General features: G+C 39.3%; 2 protein-coding genes across 3 annotated transcripts; both read right to left on the bottom strand.

Moving 5' to 3' along the window:
- Positions 1–4,821: 4,821 nt before the first annotated feature.
- On the bottom strand, positions 4,822–8,928 carry LOC135648605 (vacuolar protein-sorting-associated protein 11 homolog). Its single transcript, XM_065166436.1, has 5 exons — positions 8,583–8,928; positions 7,854–8,027; positions 7,391–7,714; positions 5,491–7,269; positions 4,822–5,301 (listed from the first exon to the last, which is right to left on the bottom strand). Exons 1-5 carry the CDS (start codon positions 8,802–8,804, stop codon positions 4,945–4,947), a joined length of 2,856 nt encoding a protein of 951 aa, XP_065022508.1. The 5' UTR covers positions 8,805–8,928; the 3' UTR covers positions 4,822–4,944.
- A 2,638-nt stretch (positions 8,929–11,566) lies between these two features.
- On the bottom strand, positions 11,567–16,862 carry LOC103981373 (LEAF RUST 10 DISEASE-RESISTANCE LOCUS RECEPTOR-LIKE PROTEIN KINASE-like 1.2). Of its 2 annotated transcripts, none has more exons than XM_009398092.3 (4): positions 15,915–16,862; positions 13,543–13,593; positions 12,769–13,032; positions 11,567–12,678 (listed from the first exon to the last, which is right to left on the bottom strand). In XM_009398092.3, the coding sequence occupies exons 1-4, from the start codon at positions 16,708–16,710 to the stop codon at positions 11,744–11,746; spliced, it is 2,046 nt and encodes a 681-aa protein (XP_009396367.2). In that variant the 5' UTR covers positions 16,711–16,862; the 3' UTR covers positions 11,567–11,743. The 2 variants fall into 2 exon arrangements, with proteins under 2 accessions (XP_009396367.2, XP_018681097.2); XM_018825552.2 differs by having other exon boundaries at positions 13,543–13,584; positions 15,915–16,855.

Genomic DNA, 16,862 nt, shown 5'->3' with positions numbered 1-16,862 from the left:
AAAATGATGCAAACCGATTTATAGTGGTTTGGTCGTCCTGACTTATGTCCACTCCCGATTCCTTTTCCCTCGAGGCCATCGATTTTATACCTTATGCCTTAGTGATAGGATCAATCATATATGTTATACTATATACCAAGCCTGATATAGTGCATGCTCTAAGTGTTACGAGCAGATATCAGGTGGATCCAGGTTTGGAACACTAGAAGATAGTAAAGTGTATTCTTTAGTACTTAAGAAGAACTAGGAATATTTTACTAGTATATGGAGGAAGTAGCCTTATGGTTGAGGGCTACATAGAATCAAGTTTTCAGTCTAATGTCGATGATAGCAAGTCTAACTCAAGGTATTGTTCATCCTGAATAGAGGAGCAATATGCTGAAAGCGTTCCAAGAAAGACATCATCGCTGACTCGACCACAAAGGCGGAGTATATTACTGCGATAGAGGCAACAAAGGAGGGATTTTGGATGAAGAAGTTCATCACAGATCTGGGAGTCGTACCAAGCAGCGAGGAGTCGATTCTCTTATATTGTGATAATAACTGGACGATTGCTCAAACAAAGGAACTCCAGTCTCATTAGAAGTCCAAGCGCGTTCTAAGGAGGTTTCATTTAATCAGATAGATCGTCACCTGTGGAGATGTAGTAGTAGGAAGAGTTCCATCCGAAGATAACATCGTAGATCCACTAATAAAGTTATTGTCTTAGATTGTTTTTAAGCCTCACAGGGGTCTGATATGGATCAGAAACATAGGTGATTGACTTTAGGTCAAGTGAGAGATTGCTAGTCATATGTGTCCTATAAGCCAATCACGTGAGCGATGGTACATATGACATGCTGCACAGTCTTTTTTGCTTATTACTATTATTGATGTTTTCTCATTTTATGTTGTATGTTGCATATATTGTGATGTTCTTAGATTTGTACAATGGGAATCAGATCATGATGAGATCACGATAATAATACCAATTCTCTTTTAGATATAGACTCTAAATAATTCTAGTCATAGGTTACTCAGAAAGATAATCGAGATAGTCAGACAGACCAGTGTGTTGTATACTCGTCCATATGATAGAGGCGACTGGTCTCATAGCTACTTGTGTGGGATACCAGGGATACAATACAAGTGCTCATTGGAGAATGAGTTCACTAATTGATCCGCTTATGGAATGCTAAATAATTGATGATACATTATTATCAAATAATGATTATGTGGTCCTAGTTATGTGTCTAGTCTTTAGACTTGAGATACCAAGGATATCCTGTATGAGTACTCTACTATTTGATATCAGACTTATAGATTTGGAAGTTTCAGATCTAGCACAATTGATCATTGGGAGTGGCATCCAACTTTATGAGGGCAATTGAGTGTCGATAGATGATCATCCGCTCTCGGTATCATGAGAGAAATATCCTATGTGTTTTTGCTTAAGCAAATCCTTGTCTAGGGTCATTCGGATTGAGAGAGAAAGAGTTCTTCGGGAGAATCCAATTAGAGTGATATTGTCCTTAGATATTGCTCAAGTAAATCACATGGCCAACTCGATATTGGGTCTAAAGGGTCACACACATATGGTAGATATTACGATGAGTAAAGGTTCATATATAAGATATCTGTTGGAGCCCCTATCTTATTGGATATCCAGTAAGCCCTTGAATTATTAGATTTTCTGAGTGAGACCTAATAAGAGCCAATAAGAGATTATTGGATAAAGATCCATTAATTCAAGAGGCTTGGGTATTTGGATGAAGATCTAATACCCAATAGGGCAGGATCCATTAGAGTTAAGTTGACAAAGACCTCTATAAATATGAGGGAATCAAACGGGCATAGGTTAGACTATTTTTTACTACCACCTTGTATTCTCCTCTCTCCCTCTCATTCTCAATCGACAGTCCCAGTTTGGGGCGTGTGGATAGCAAAAAGGGTCAACCATTTTTTATCACATGGTATGCGTGGAGAGGAAGATTGTACGGTGATTTGAGGAGCGTCTTTACCACATCTATTGTGTGGATCACTCCTAAAGAGGAGGACAGTTGACATTCTTTATCCATTTCTATAGATTTAAGATTTTTTAAAGATATACGATTATTCTATGTAACAAATCTCGCTTGATACGTGCGGTTTCGGTTTTGCGTTTTGTTTTGCGCACTAATCCTCGCACGATAATAAAAACCTTTTTCTTTGGGAAATCTGAGATTTTATTTTATTTTTGTTCTTCCACTGCACATGTGATGCTTTGTCCATGTTTCCTAACAAAGAGTACATGTCCTTGACCTTTGTCCAAGGAAAGCTTTGTGCCTCTGCTCCATGTTCCATCTTTTACATCGACTCCCTTTATGCGGCTTGGGCACTTCACCAAGTTCCACCCATGTTGCTCCGCTCCTTAGTTTGCATTGAGTTGATAGTGGCCCTCTCACCCACCATTCCATGGGTCAACCATCTGTTAAGTCTAATTTCTTTATCGACTTTAAGTGTGTCTTCATCTTGTGTTGCCTTGGGTTGCTCCCCCATTTGATCTTGCAATATGTCTACTAATGCATTACCTTATGTGAGATCATGCGATAACTCATCACCACTCGCTTGATCCGTTGAGCTTTGTGAAGTTGTTGTCTTGAGATACCCCTCCTCAACATGTGTGGTCTGTTGCATATGATTCTCCCTCTGGAGAACTAAAACTTATCTCTCCTGGATATCTGTCCCATTGGAGCAACTTTCCACTATGTATCATTCCTTCTAAAAGTTTCGGAGACCACTATCCCCTTGGACTACTTCGCCTTATTGAATAAATCGTGTATTATTTCTCTCCCATGAACACACTTATTAGATTATGACTCTTCGCTAATATAGTCCTCGCTGTACCTTTCAAGGCCTAGCAATATGCTGAACTTACTACACATTTCAATCTCCTATGGACGCATCCTTCCCATATCGAAGAGAAAGTTTCAATACTCCATAGTGTTAAGTTTCGATTGCCTTGGGATGGTCATAGACACTCTATTGTCCGCATATAAGTCCTTATATGAGTATCGAATTTTTTGAGTTAGCAATTCCTTTCATCTTTGTGAGCTTTGCACAACTCTTTCGGGTGCTGAGTAACCCATCCTAACTTGTACTGTCTCATGCTTTGCTAAATACCTCACTTGCCTTGAGCACTATCAAGTTTGGTAGCCTCTATCGAGTCATAGCTTGAACTCAACCATCCCGATCTTAGTGCATAGTCTTCCTAGCTCGATTGTCCTCGTGGTGCCTCTTATACAAAGGGTTGGCCATTCATCCAAATGGTAATCTTAGATGCATACTCCTCTGAGCGACTCCTTTCCTTACGTCTCTATGCTTGTTTCCCCCAAACGGTCATGCGTGCTGACTGCCCTCAACGTAGCCTCGCTAGATCCCCCACGTTTGTATGTCAAGTGTTTCTACGTGTGCTTGTCCCACTATAATATTATCTATCATGAACTTAATTGGTTTTATCGAAGTCATGCGGTACCCTTACATGTTCGTTTACAAAGGGTTAACCTCCCCAAAACCTCTTATGAGCCCTTAAGGAACTACAAAAAAGAAGACGATTTAGATAAAGCATTTAACTCAAGATCTACAAGTAATCATTTTAATAAACACTTGATAAATAATAAAATTATAAACATAAACTTCACCAGCTCTGAATGATCATGCTACAAAGGTTTAAAGGTGGTCCATTACAATCAAAAGTCCCCACAAGCGTATACATGACATTGCTACAAAACAAGATAGCGAACCAATCCTAGACACTACCTCAAAGACCAATCCAACCATGTGTCGCTTGGGTAGTTCATGGGTGCCATGCTAGCTGACACTCTACACCACTCTACGAAACTTGAAAATTCCCAAAATAGTTATTTAGATGGTTTATTTCTGAGCAGTTTTACCTTAACACGTATACAACATGTTACACGCTTGAAACGATTATAAAAGTTAATCAAAATGAAGTTATTACAAATTGAAAGCTATAAACATATACAAACCTTATGTGTAACATTTTGTTTCTAGTTTTATCCTGATTACTTGATCGAGATTATTACAAATTATTGAAAATGAGTATACATGTTCCAACCATCAGATCACGTGTTTTCAAATTAACTAGATTGCGATTCAACTTATCAATGCCATGTCACCAACTTGGTGGAACCGAATCCCATGAGAGGACATGACATATCATTGATCGCCTACACCATATCAATACCTATCATCTAAGATAGACCATATCGGTGTCATCAAAGATAGATAATATCATAAAATTTTATTTTAGTGTGATTATTTTTGTAAAGAAATTCTTAATAACTCCCCTCTAATGTGCCTCATCGGACATCATTCTCTTTTGAGATTAAAAATTTAACTTATTTGTACCATGATAAAACATATAAACAAACATATAACCCAAGGAGGTAATTTAGACTGCTGCAAAATACCAATGCATAAAGCTCAGCTGGTGTCAGAAACATTTTGACAAGTACAGATGAAGAGTATTACAAGAAAACTCAGTGATGTGAGAACTCATCGTCTCAGTTACAAAGAAAAACCACAAGAATTTTACAAACTTCACATTGCATCAGAAATCCACGGGAGAGGTTTTTGCCCTCGCTATACAAATTCCCCTTCTTGCAGCGAGTGATTGCAAGCAATTGAAACACTGGCTCAATTACTCAGTATTTCTCATCACCCAGAATAATTAATCCTTTGCTTAAGTAAACAAATATGCAAAGATCAGGCCTCGAAGAACTGAACATACTTAGACAATCTCGTATCATCAGGAAAAAGCAGCAACCAAGAGTCAGACGATGGTTGAGAAACTAATGATATAAAACTTAATTGTCCAAAGACCTCAAGGAGGCTTTCAAGAAGCATCCCGGTAAACAGTACAAACGGCACACTGATGTAGATAATGCTTAAAGTACTCTTCCATCATGGATTTTGTGGTGGACCAGGACTTGTTTTGCTCACTATGCCCTTCCCAAAATAGTCTGCAATGACAGAAAACCCATCCTTTGAATTCTTTAACTGCTGGAAAAACAGATTTTGGTCTCTTGCATTTAGCTCTAAGTTCCTTTTGGTATCTAAGATGGATCTGTATTCGGGTGCACACTCTGGGCATTCCTTCTCATTGTCTCCAAGGCAACGCAGGTGAAACGAGTGCATGCACATAAAATGCACGGCAGGAAGGTCAAGGGTGAAAGTGCAGGCTGTGCACTTACTGAGCTGAAAGATTCTTGCGTTTGTTCTGAGATCCTGTATTTCTTTTCTCATTGAAGCAGTGTCCTCCTGTGTGTGTATTCAGTAAACAAAATTAATAACTCATGATCTGAAAAGCAAGGCCTGATTACGTGATAAATTTCACTCGCTTGTTTGCCGAACCACTGAAAATCATCATACTAGCGCAAAAGGCAACAAACCTCGCAAATTTTGAAAGACCAAGCTAAATAACTTAGAACTATGTTTAGAAATACTAACCTGGTACTTCTCAATAGATTTACGGTCATCTTCTATCAGCTTTGACTCCTGTTCAAGCTTCCTAGCAATGTAATCTTTGACGACAGAAAGGGTCAAGCATGGATTCTTAGACAATGTCTGAAGAACAACAATGGGAGGCAAAATATCATCTCTTTCAATGTAGGTCAGCACCTCCTTTACTTCTTTGGAGCAATCTTCTCCGAGCTCACTGAAGTAGTTCAGTACATCAACCCAAAGAGATGGATCTCCCCCTTGGGTTGAGTCCCCAAGCTTCTTGCAACATGCAATCAAACCTTCATGATCATGGTTCTGCATGTAGCAAGCAATTACTTCTTTATAAAGTTCCATTTTCTCATAAAGAAACAGGAGACCATCTTTAAATGCATTCATTTGACATAAGATAACGGCAAGAAACGCATCATACGAAGGTTGCTCCATATCAGATGTCCATGCATTCTTAAGCAAGGCCAATCCTTTCTGCTGTCTTTCAAGATGATCCTTTTCCTTTTTAAGGTCTTTATTCTCAGCATTCATTTTAACCCTGCTCTCTGTCATAGACCCATTAGTCATTCCCTTATGCCTTCCCACTTTAGGATCACGATTTTCGTTGCTAATTTCTTGTGAAATTGATGGAAAGCTCAAATCATTAGACAGGTACAGCTCCAAAAGCGTGTTATGAATTTCCACTTGAGCAGCTGAGTCCCCAACCTTGCTGATATACTTCTCTAGAAATTCCATAAGAGACTTTGGGTTATGTACAAATATCTTGACAAAGTCCATCGGAGAGGGAAGCATAACCAAATGCATCCCACTGGTCATCCTCTTCTTTGTTGATTCCCAATCATCAGTGCAGAGTCTTATAAGTAATTCAACAGTTTCAGCTGGCCTGTGTTCTATAAGGATCTTACCATACTCTTTAACAGTAATACCCACTTGGTCAGGCTCAAGGCTAGAAATATACAGCAAAGCCTCATCATAACTACCAAGGTCTTCCAGTAAAAGCTTCAGATACCATTCATGTCTCTCAGCTTTCCTAGCAACATACAGAGCATGCTCATGATAGCCAGCTGCACGACAAACTCTTATGGCAGTTTCCACATCAAACTTGTGTTCACCACGACCGTCTTCATCCTTGATAAACTTATTCAGTTTTTCTACATCCTTCAGTTTTGTATAGCAGTTCAATAGAAGAGTCGTATGGTCTTTGGAAGCAAATCCTCTCTCATGCAATTTCTCCAAGTAATTAGTAAGGTTGTGTATCCGTTGTGCATCAAGAAATTTCTGGATCACATATGAAGGCTCCAGATGACCAATTGTATGAATATATTGTGACATAGCCTCATCATAGTCTTGTTTCCCATATAAATGGTCTGCATATTTTCTCAGTACTTCAGCAGTAGCTGCAGCATCAGCTTGCTGACTTTGTACAAGATTTATTGCCACAGTATACAAATTCTTCTTAAACAGCATATCCAACTTGCTTTCCATGTCCTTTTCTCCTATGCAAAGAACCTTTTTGTCGCTCATTATTAGCACAATGTAACCCCATTCACACAGCAAGTGTGAAACATTCCCGACTACCATGCTATGGGCAATCAACCGGTTCTTCAAATCATAGACATTGAACATATTCCTATTGCTCCTTTGATCTGCAATAACACATAACAAATATCCACGAAACCATCCAAGGAACTTCTTCTCACCATCGAAAGCCCAACAAGGACCTCGACCATCAATTTCATAAAAGTATACAGCTTCAGGACGACCAACAATCAGATCCTGAACATTGAACCAAGAGAAAGTCAGATCCTCAACATTTAATTAGAGAAACCAGTAAACACAACACCAAAGTATACATGACAAGAGAAAAGATACTAAAAGAACTTCAAGATTAGCATACCAGCCGGTCACTCATTGTAACAGCATTGGAATCACATCCTATCTGATCAAGGGTATGCCTCTTTGGCGGCTGATCGTTCAAGCTAAACAAACTGACAGAAGCAGGAGTGACAGCAAAGAGTTGAAGAGCTCTCCCATCCACTCGAAAACCGAGCCCAGTAATAGAAGCAAGGCTTTTGTCTGCAACAGTCTCTACCAGAAGGGCGAAGCGTGTAATTCGTTCACGGGCAATGTCACCCTTGATGCAGTAAATGGAACCGGTATCTAAACCTATGGTGATGAGTAATATAGGAGGAGCTTCCTCAAGAACCAAAAATGACGTGATCTGCAGAGGTGAGAGATTATTGATGCATTAGACATAAAGAATCGTATACTGAACCATAAACAGTAATTCCATAGAACATACACTAGACATGAATCCACTTCAGATAAGAAAAGGAGAGGATGATGAAAGAACATCAAACCTTCGCTTCAGGAAACTGATTGGTAAAAATCCGCAATATTTGCACACACATAGGACTTGTTGTGCTTGAACCTTCTGGCTGCATCTTATCAAGATCAAAAACCTTTAAGCAGATTGGAGATAGCTGGGGTGTCGTCTGCTCATCCTCTCCAACAGTAATCAGGAAGTTGCGTTGCTGTTACATAGTAGAAGTGTAACAGAGAATAAAATGCCCTATTTATTGTAAATGACAGTGTAAAAGAACATGCAGATGGTAAGAATGGAACAAAGATTAGCGGGGAAAGAGACCTCCAATAACCTAAAACTCAGTTGTATCCTATTGAATCAAGATTTCCTCAAGGCTACAAAATTTACGGGCTCCAGTCTCGTATACTCATTACAAAATTAAGGTACGGAAGGAATATACCAGAAGCACCTACACAACAACAATCCTTAAACCACATCAAGAATTGAAGCCCATTAAGTCCTCCTAGATAATGTGTTTCCCGAAATGTAAGAACCCTGACGACAGGATAACGGTCCCGATCGCATCTTCTTGCATGATTTAGGTTTTTAGTCAGCTGACGAATCCATCGGGAACAGAGCGATTCTTCTTTTTCTTCATCTCGAAGAAATGCCGATCAAGATACTCCAAATTCACTTTCTCCTTAACATAAGAACCCTAATCGCTCAATTAACCCAACCAATTCGGCGTGATTTAAATAGATATAGGGCGGAATTCTCGACCAACCTTGAGCTGCTGGATGAAGAGGACGGAGGCAGCGTGGGCTTGGAAGGCGTAGGAGAGCTTGAACCCGCGATCCAGGAGGCCGACCATGCCGTCATCGCACCCGACAGCGATCCGGCCCCTCCCGCTCGAGCAGCACCGGACGTTGCCGCTGATCTCGCTCGGGATCGACACCTTGCCGGCGGATTTCTCCTCGAAGAACTCGAACTTCCGCCACTGGTACATGTCGCCGAGATCGGAGGGGCGGCCTCGGAATCCTAACCCTAGAAATTGGACGAGATTAGGGCGGAGGACAAGGTCGGGACGTTGTGGGGGGGGGGTTGAGGGGAGGTGGGAGGGGAGAGGGAGGCGATGGGAGCCTTCCTTCGTTTTGTGTTGTCTTGGTTTGGATTCGTTTCGCCCGTCTAAGTGGTCTTGTTGGAGAACACCACGCCTGCGAACGCAATTTACTGCGACGATTATTTGAGTCGCAGGCGTATGTCACGTGGAGACATCCGGGAGGATTAGTGCAATAATGTATATTTGATATTTGATGTTCGAGTTCCCATATATGATATAATAATTTTTTTAATATTTTAAAATTATTAAAATGGGTCAGATAGATATATAATTCATAAAAATCCCTAGAAATGATATTGTAATATATCAAAGTTTGCAACTTCGATTCGTATCGATATACCGAGTTTTTTCCATATGTTTCGAGATGTATTTATAATTTAATATTTTTAAGTTAAAAAAATAAAAATACTTAAAAATCATCAAAAAATTTAGGATTTTATGTACAATTTAAGATTTTACATACGATTTAGAATTCTATGTATAATTTAGGATTTTAGGAAATACGTATAATTTAGGATTTTATGTACAATTTAGGCATACATAAAATCATAAAAAATCTAAAAATACTTAAAAATAGAAAAGTTAGATTATTATTTTTAAATTAAAAATAAATATAAATTTAGTATAATTTTAGTGAAAATAATATAAATTAGAAAAAAATAATGTCATATATCTTTTTCGAACTTTGAGAAATAGTTTTATGGTACGTTCGAGATCGTCCTTTCATTAATATTAAATTATTTATAAAAAAAATTATTTGAATTATTAGATTATTTTTTATATAACTTAAATTTTAATATTTAAATAAATTAAGTAATCAATTAATAGATATGCCTAGCTCTACCACCAAAAAGAATAATCGAACTCCACAAGAAGTGTCTTAGAGTCATCGATCCTATGTATCTATATATCAATATGATATGTTTGTCAAATCCGATCCTAAAATTAATCCCTTAACATAGTATACTAATACACCATATGTCATTGGTGAATTAATGTGGTGATGGTTATAGTTTGATTATCATGAACTATATGTGTCTGAAGCAGTTACTGAGGATGAATATGACGTGTATTAGTGTGGAGTATAAAGAATGTCGGAACTTCTATTTTCACTACTGATCTTTTGCTTCTTATTGTAAGATTGATCATCATATTATTGCTTAGAGAAGTATGACCAATTATCATCCTGTTGTTGGTTGTAAAATTCTTCATATTACAATGGTTATGAATATGATAAGCTTCAGTTGGTCTCTACGTCATGTAAGCTCTGTCATGTCTACTCAAAATCATCTATTGACTTTCTCTTCCCCTTCTGTGCATAAACTTGATAAGTACCTTGTTAAGCTTTGATATGAATTTTGGGTGGTATGTGTAAAATCTTGGGTGGCTTAATCATCTTATAACTCAATAAAAATTTAGAAAAAAATTACATATGTCAATTATTCGTCCTCTTAATCCTCCAAAATTAACCTTATACATTTGTTTCAATCCATAAATCATAGTTTTGTTGAGTTTAGGAGAGTAAAAATATAAAAATAAGAGAGATGAGTGAAAAAGAGTTTGAGAGACTTTTAAGAGATAGAGAGAGTGACATAAGTTAAAAAATAAAAGAGGAAAGACGTCAAATAGTTAAATTAACTATTTAAAATAGGGCAATCTTAATTTTTAATTAATAACGATCGAAATCAGGTGGGTAACGATCAGATTTTAACCATTATCGCTCTATACTTACCGCTCTGTATAGACCGATATGAATTCACGAAATCCGTATCGCTTGGTACAGAATCAAGTGACTAGTACCGCCCGATAAATAGTGATCTGTGTACCGATATCTTGTCAGATCGATGCATATCATCCGTATCAAACAGTATGCATCGGTATAGTAAATCCTGTAATATATACTCAATAACTATTTTTATTTAAATAATTAATTTTAGTTTCAACAAAAAATTTCTTGAATCTTTCTTCTACTCCACATCATAATATTATATTAATTATCACATATCTTATAATTATAATATCCATAAGTCATCCTAGTATACGTTTTATTTTATCTTACCGAACTTCTATCTCCAACTAAACTATAATTAATTGTCAATGAACGAAAATATTTTTTATTTTTTTATAATTTTGCATGTCCACTTAAATATTTTATTTCAAACGACATAACTTCTTATATATATATATATATATATATATATATATATATATATATATATATATATAATTTTTTAACCATCTAATATTCAAATTTACAATGTAAGAATCTTATAATTTTTTTATCAAAAGAATTTGACGGCCACACAGAATTCCGGGCAACTTTTACTCTATCAATATTATTTTTATCCATCTCTCAATCTTATTAAATGATCTCTCCTAATGTCGATGTTCAATTGGAAACATGCCCGTGATGTTTGTTATTCCTTAAAATCCTCTTTAATAGAGAAGATAGAAACTCACAGTGTTGATTCTGCAACATTCAACAAATACACTGTCCTAATGTCAACTGTTTGGCCAGCTAATACCTTTTCGTTTCCTTTAGGAACAAAAGGCAGCCATCTTGTTTGAATGAGTTGGATGGATTGGGCAAAATGGCACATCACTACTGTCTGAGTTGAGCAGAACACTACAAATAGATGAGATAGACCTTGCCATAATGGTATCAGATTCTACACTAAAACATCCAAACAAGTAAAACATAGAGAAACTCTATCAAACTATGTACATTCCCTCAAGCAAACACATCACTGAAACACATACAAAGAGACAGAAACAGAAGAAGTATCATTGTGTGTTGACATTAGTAGGCATTCAGAAACTAGTGATCACTCGCTGGTGTTTGGCGTAGTATACCTACTCACCCACCTGTTCATGACTGAATCAGGTGACATTGGTGCAATATTCTTCAGTAATCCGGCATCGTCTCCATTGTCTGCACCATCCTTTCCTTCCTTGGCCACCTTGTATCCCTCACTCTGTATTGCTTTCAGTGTGTCGAGGACCTCCTTCACCGGTGGCCTCATCTCCCCATCCTTCTGCAAGCACCTGAATGCCACCTCTGCTACCATGGTGATCATCTTCCTTATCGCTTCATCCGATTGGTATCCGAGGCCTTCGTCCACCAACTGGTCGAGCTCGCCATTCTGGATCCTGTCCACTGCCATGTTCGCCAAGTTGATGTCCTTCCGGTGCCGGGTAATGTCGACAGCAGGTTTGGAGGATATGAGTTCCACCAATACAACTCCGAAGCTATAAACATCGCTCTTGTCGGTGAGCTGGTAGCACTGGTGGTACTCCGGGTCCAAGTACCCTGGTGTGCCCTGTGGAGCGGTGGAGATGTGCGTGACGTCGGTGGGGAAGAGACGCGAAAGCCCAAAATCTGCGACTTTCACGTTGAAGCAGCTGTCGAGCAGGATGTTGCTGGTCTTGACATCGCGGTGGATGATCGGTGGGTTGACGGCATGAAGGTAGGCCAGAGCGTCTGCCGTCTCGACGGCGATGTTAAGACGCACAGGCCATGTAAGGATCCCCTCGCTAGCCCGGGATCCATGGAGGTGATCCGCCACCGTGCCATTTTGCACGAACTCGTACACGAGGAGGAGCTCACGTTCGCTGCGAGAGGTGCAGCCATAGAGGTTGACAAGGTTCGGATGACGAAGGCGGGATAGGATATCGATCTCATTCCTGAACTGCTCAACTCGTCTGTAGTTGTTCTCGTATAGCCGCTTGACTGCAACAATACGCCCATCTCGAAGCTTTCCTGAAGAGAAGCCATTTGAGCTAACGATGAGTTGAGAACTCCGAAGGAGATGATTATAGTGCAGATTGTAACATATAATTCTGTCGGTACCTTTGTAGACAGTGCCAAAGCCTCCATCACCGAGTTCTTCGGATTCGTCGAAGTGGTTGGTGGCCTGCTCTAGTTCTTCATAGGAGAAGAGATGGGTCTGGAAATGGGCGCTGCTGCCCTTCTCGGGGTCTTTAGAAGATGACATGGAAGAGAGGTTCTGCACAAGGGATTTGGAGGAAGGGGAGTTTCCTTGCTTCTTCTTGTGCCTGTAGTAGATAAAGCCAACACAAAGTAGGACGAAGAAACCAGCTGATGCTGCAATACCTGTTGTTCATGACAAATAACAAACAGCATGAGCCGAAGGAACCATATGAAAGAATCCAAGTCCAGATTTCAAGCGCTGCAACTTCTCCAGAGATTAGGTTAAGCAATTTTTTGAGGTTCATCAAATTATGCTTTGTTTTCTAATGAAGTGACTCGTTCCGTGGAAATAATCTAATTTGAAAGCTACAAGATGAGTGAGGGCTATATCTATACCAGATTTGATGCAGCTGTGGCTTTTCATGAGACTAAACAAAGACGATCTACTCTGTTTGAAACTCGGTCAATAGCAATAACAATGGTCACCAATTGAGGTTATTAACATGGAGTAGTTGATGCCCATTGAGGGCAAATCTTATGACCATATGAACGAACAGAAACTTCAGAAGTTGTATCTCATTTACATATTCATTAAACAAACAAAAACTGTTATCTCAACTATCAGAGATAAAAAGTATCATTACGGAAACTGTATAAAATGATGCAAAGCAGGAGAAATAAGTTGTTACTTACCTATAATAACTCCATGTTTCATTGGACTCTTCTTGCTCTTTCCTGCAGCATCTGAAAATTATTTCCATAAGATCACTGAAAATGATAAGCCTGATTAAGAAGCATGTACAGAACAGCGTAAAGGAATATCCCAATATCTACTCCATAAACCTACTGATATGTATTTTCTTTTAAACCGCTATATCATCCCGAATAATGTGATACTGATAAACAAAAAATCAGTTTGTCCCTTGCTCCCAGATTTATGTTATTAAATATTTAAGAAAGCAACAGGATGTCAGAATGCAAAATAGAAAGAAAATATAAAGACTCTGCCATTTGGCTGAAAAAAGAATCAGATAAAATATGCTAGGCAGGCAAATTTTGAGAAAGATACTGTTGATAATTTGGAACATTAAATATTAGTCTTTGCTTGGCCTGTCCCTGTGAACACCAAGCCTTCCAATGCCATAAATTTACTGCTTCCTGATTTGATTACATGTGGAACAAGTCACAAGACTGACAATATAACTTGGTGTTTTCCTCATTTTAGCATCCGGATGCCTGTGGCATGGATGGATAGCAGGAAGTGATTCACGAGACTAGTTTAGATTATTTGCGTGTGCGCGTGCGCACACACACAAAGAATGAAGAAAGAAGATGAAAGGTGACAGCATTGCGGATGTATAAAATGGAAGAAACAATAGTTAAGATGATCAGTTTGGATTCCATAGAACACACTAAGTGAATCATATATGACTGAAAAACCTATGAAGTCAAAAAATGGTTCAGAAGTTTTAGATTTTAGATATACATAATATATTATTCCAAATTATATACCTAACTTGAGTTAAGAATTTATAATGATCTGGTAATAAACAGTGATTTTTAATTTAAAATATAACAAAGCAATCAATCCCACAATTCAATCTTTTTAAAATGTCGTCAGTTTAGAACTTTCTCGCTCTACTCTTCCCTATATAATCACTGACACGAGTACGATGAGGAGTCGAAAAGATTTTTATTATCTTTTTTCTTTCAAAATAAATTTTTTATTTATTATTATTGCGTGGACTGTTGCGCTTCCATGTTTTAATTTTTATAAACCTTCCTTTAGTCCTTATGTTAGTTTTTTAAGTTTTGTTCTAACAATTACGGTAAAATAATTTTTGTATTCCCTTCCAAAATCTGGCTTCGAATTCTCTCTTCGGTCGATTAACAAGTTAGTATATGATCCTACCTATCTAATTTAGTTTATTATCGATTTAATAATATGCGATCCATTTTGATTTAGGAAATAAAAAGCATGGAATTTTTAATTTTTATCACAATTAAATAGAAATTTTAATGAACACAACACCCAATCTATTCTTATCTAAATTTTAATCGGATGGGTCCGGGCCGAGCCAAGTTGCAGCTAAGCTAATCTCGGAGTCATGAATCCATGTCGAGTCGATTTAGCAACTCGAGCCGTACCATGATTTTGACTTCTGATGGTTCGGTCAATCGTGGTTTACCAATTTGTCCAATCTCGTAAAATCCACACCATCATCTTTTTGACGACGGTGACACTGCCGCTTGACCCGTCCATCGTATTCCAACGTTATCTTACCACGCGCATCGGACCCCACCAGATGTCCAAGTCAAAGTTTAACGTTCACCGCCCACTCTCCAGAAAGAGAGAGACGGAGTGGGTGGCCAAATCGGTTGACCAGTAGACCAGAGATGGTGACAGGTGGGGCCCAATGTCTGACAATACCAGCAGTGGTGAGTGAAAACTAACCTAAACGACATTAAAATAAGATCGATATATGTGACAAAATTCACACAAAATCATGTTAATTTCGGAGCTGACAACAGCCATGGGAGACATTTGCTGCTACCTTAGATCGCACGGTACCACCTTAATGGAAGGTCAAAAGCAGCATTACTTTTTCCCTGATGTGACATTAATTGAATGAAAATTAAATCAAAGAAATCAAAAGAGGACTACCAACTCGGATAGTGGCATGATTCCATAGTGTTTCTTTTTATATTTTTATGATGATGTTTTAAATTCAGATAGTCTACTAATTATGAAGTTTGACTAAGTCAATGGCTGCGTTTGGGGTGGCCAAGGACCGGAGATCGTTGTTCTCAGGGCATGGAAGAAAGATGAAGGCGGGCTCTGTTCTTCCGAGACAGAGGATGTGATGGGCCAACTCTCGTATTAAATGAAGAACGAAGTTTCATACAGCAACCACTAGACCTACTGTGATTCTTCTAGTTTCTCTGGTACTCCTACCGATCTCTTGATTACTGGTGAAAGGCCCGAATGATAATGGATCGACAGAAGGTGCAGATCTGAACGAAATAGAACGAGAAGCAGAGCGGTAGAAGATAAGTAGGCGTACCTGAACAATTGTACGATACTGTTCTTCCGTCGGCGCAGAAGCAGGAGAAAACCGAAGTCGTACTACTGGTCTTGTTCAACCCACACCACCCACCGGATTGCTCGCAGTGGCTGCAGGTGGTGTTGGTGGACGCCGACCAGTTCAATTCGAATCCTTCGTGCAAAACCTCTCTGAACCGGTTCGCGAGTTCATACTGATAAGACTTCAGATATTCCTGCAGGACCGGAGCCACGATGACGGCTTCGCAGTTGTGAGGAACGAAGGAATTGTTCTCGATCATCTCGTCTGTGAGAACAAAAGATTTCTTTCCAAGGCAGGGACTCATGTATTCGGTGAGGCCGTCGCTGCAGTTGAAGTAGAAGGTGAGATTGGCGTCGGAGGGTGCGTAGGCCAGAGAGAAATTGGTTAGAGAGGTGAGGTTGTGGCGGACTCTGGGACAGGTATCCGCACTGCCGAGGATGTCGGCGTCGGCGAGGGAGATGATACGGCGGTCGTAATCGATGTAGATGACCGTGTAGCTATCGGTGGCAAGGCTGAGAATCGGCGTGTTGTCTCGGCAAATCACCTTGAAGTCTGGGTAGCCGCAGTGGGTGAAATGCTCATCTGTATCATTAGCTAGCCAGAACGGGTAGGTGATGTTGGTTACGCTGCCACAGCTCGTTGAGAGTTCCTGGCAGGCGTAATCGGAAGCGAAGCTAACGGCGGCGATGGAGAATAGCAGGACAAGGAAAAGGAGAGGGATGGGAAGAGGAAGAAGCGGCGGCGGCGACGGAGGTGGTCGGATTTGAGAAGGCATGTTGGGTTTGGGTCGGATCGGGGGAAGAGGGAAGGGGGCGGTGGAAAACGAAGACTTTTTTCTTTATTCTGGAAGGCTTGCTGTGGTGTTTTATATGGTGATGATGGTGGGTTGTGTGCTCGGCTTCTCCTTCCACCGCTCGCGCGACACGG

This window comes from Musa acuminata, chromosome BXJ1-4, assembly GCF_036884655.1.
Source record: "Musa acuminata AAA Group cultivar baxijiao chromosome BXJ1-4, Cavendish_Baxijiao_AAA, whole genome shotgun sequence".
NCBI lineage: Eukaryota > Viridiplantae > Streptophyta > Magnoliopsida > Zingiberales > Musaceae > Musa > Musa acuminata.
Note: the sequence above shows the minus strand (reverse complement) of the source record. Positions and strands in the feature narration are given on the sequence as shown.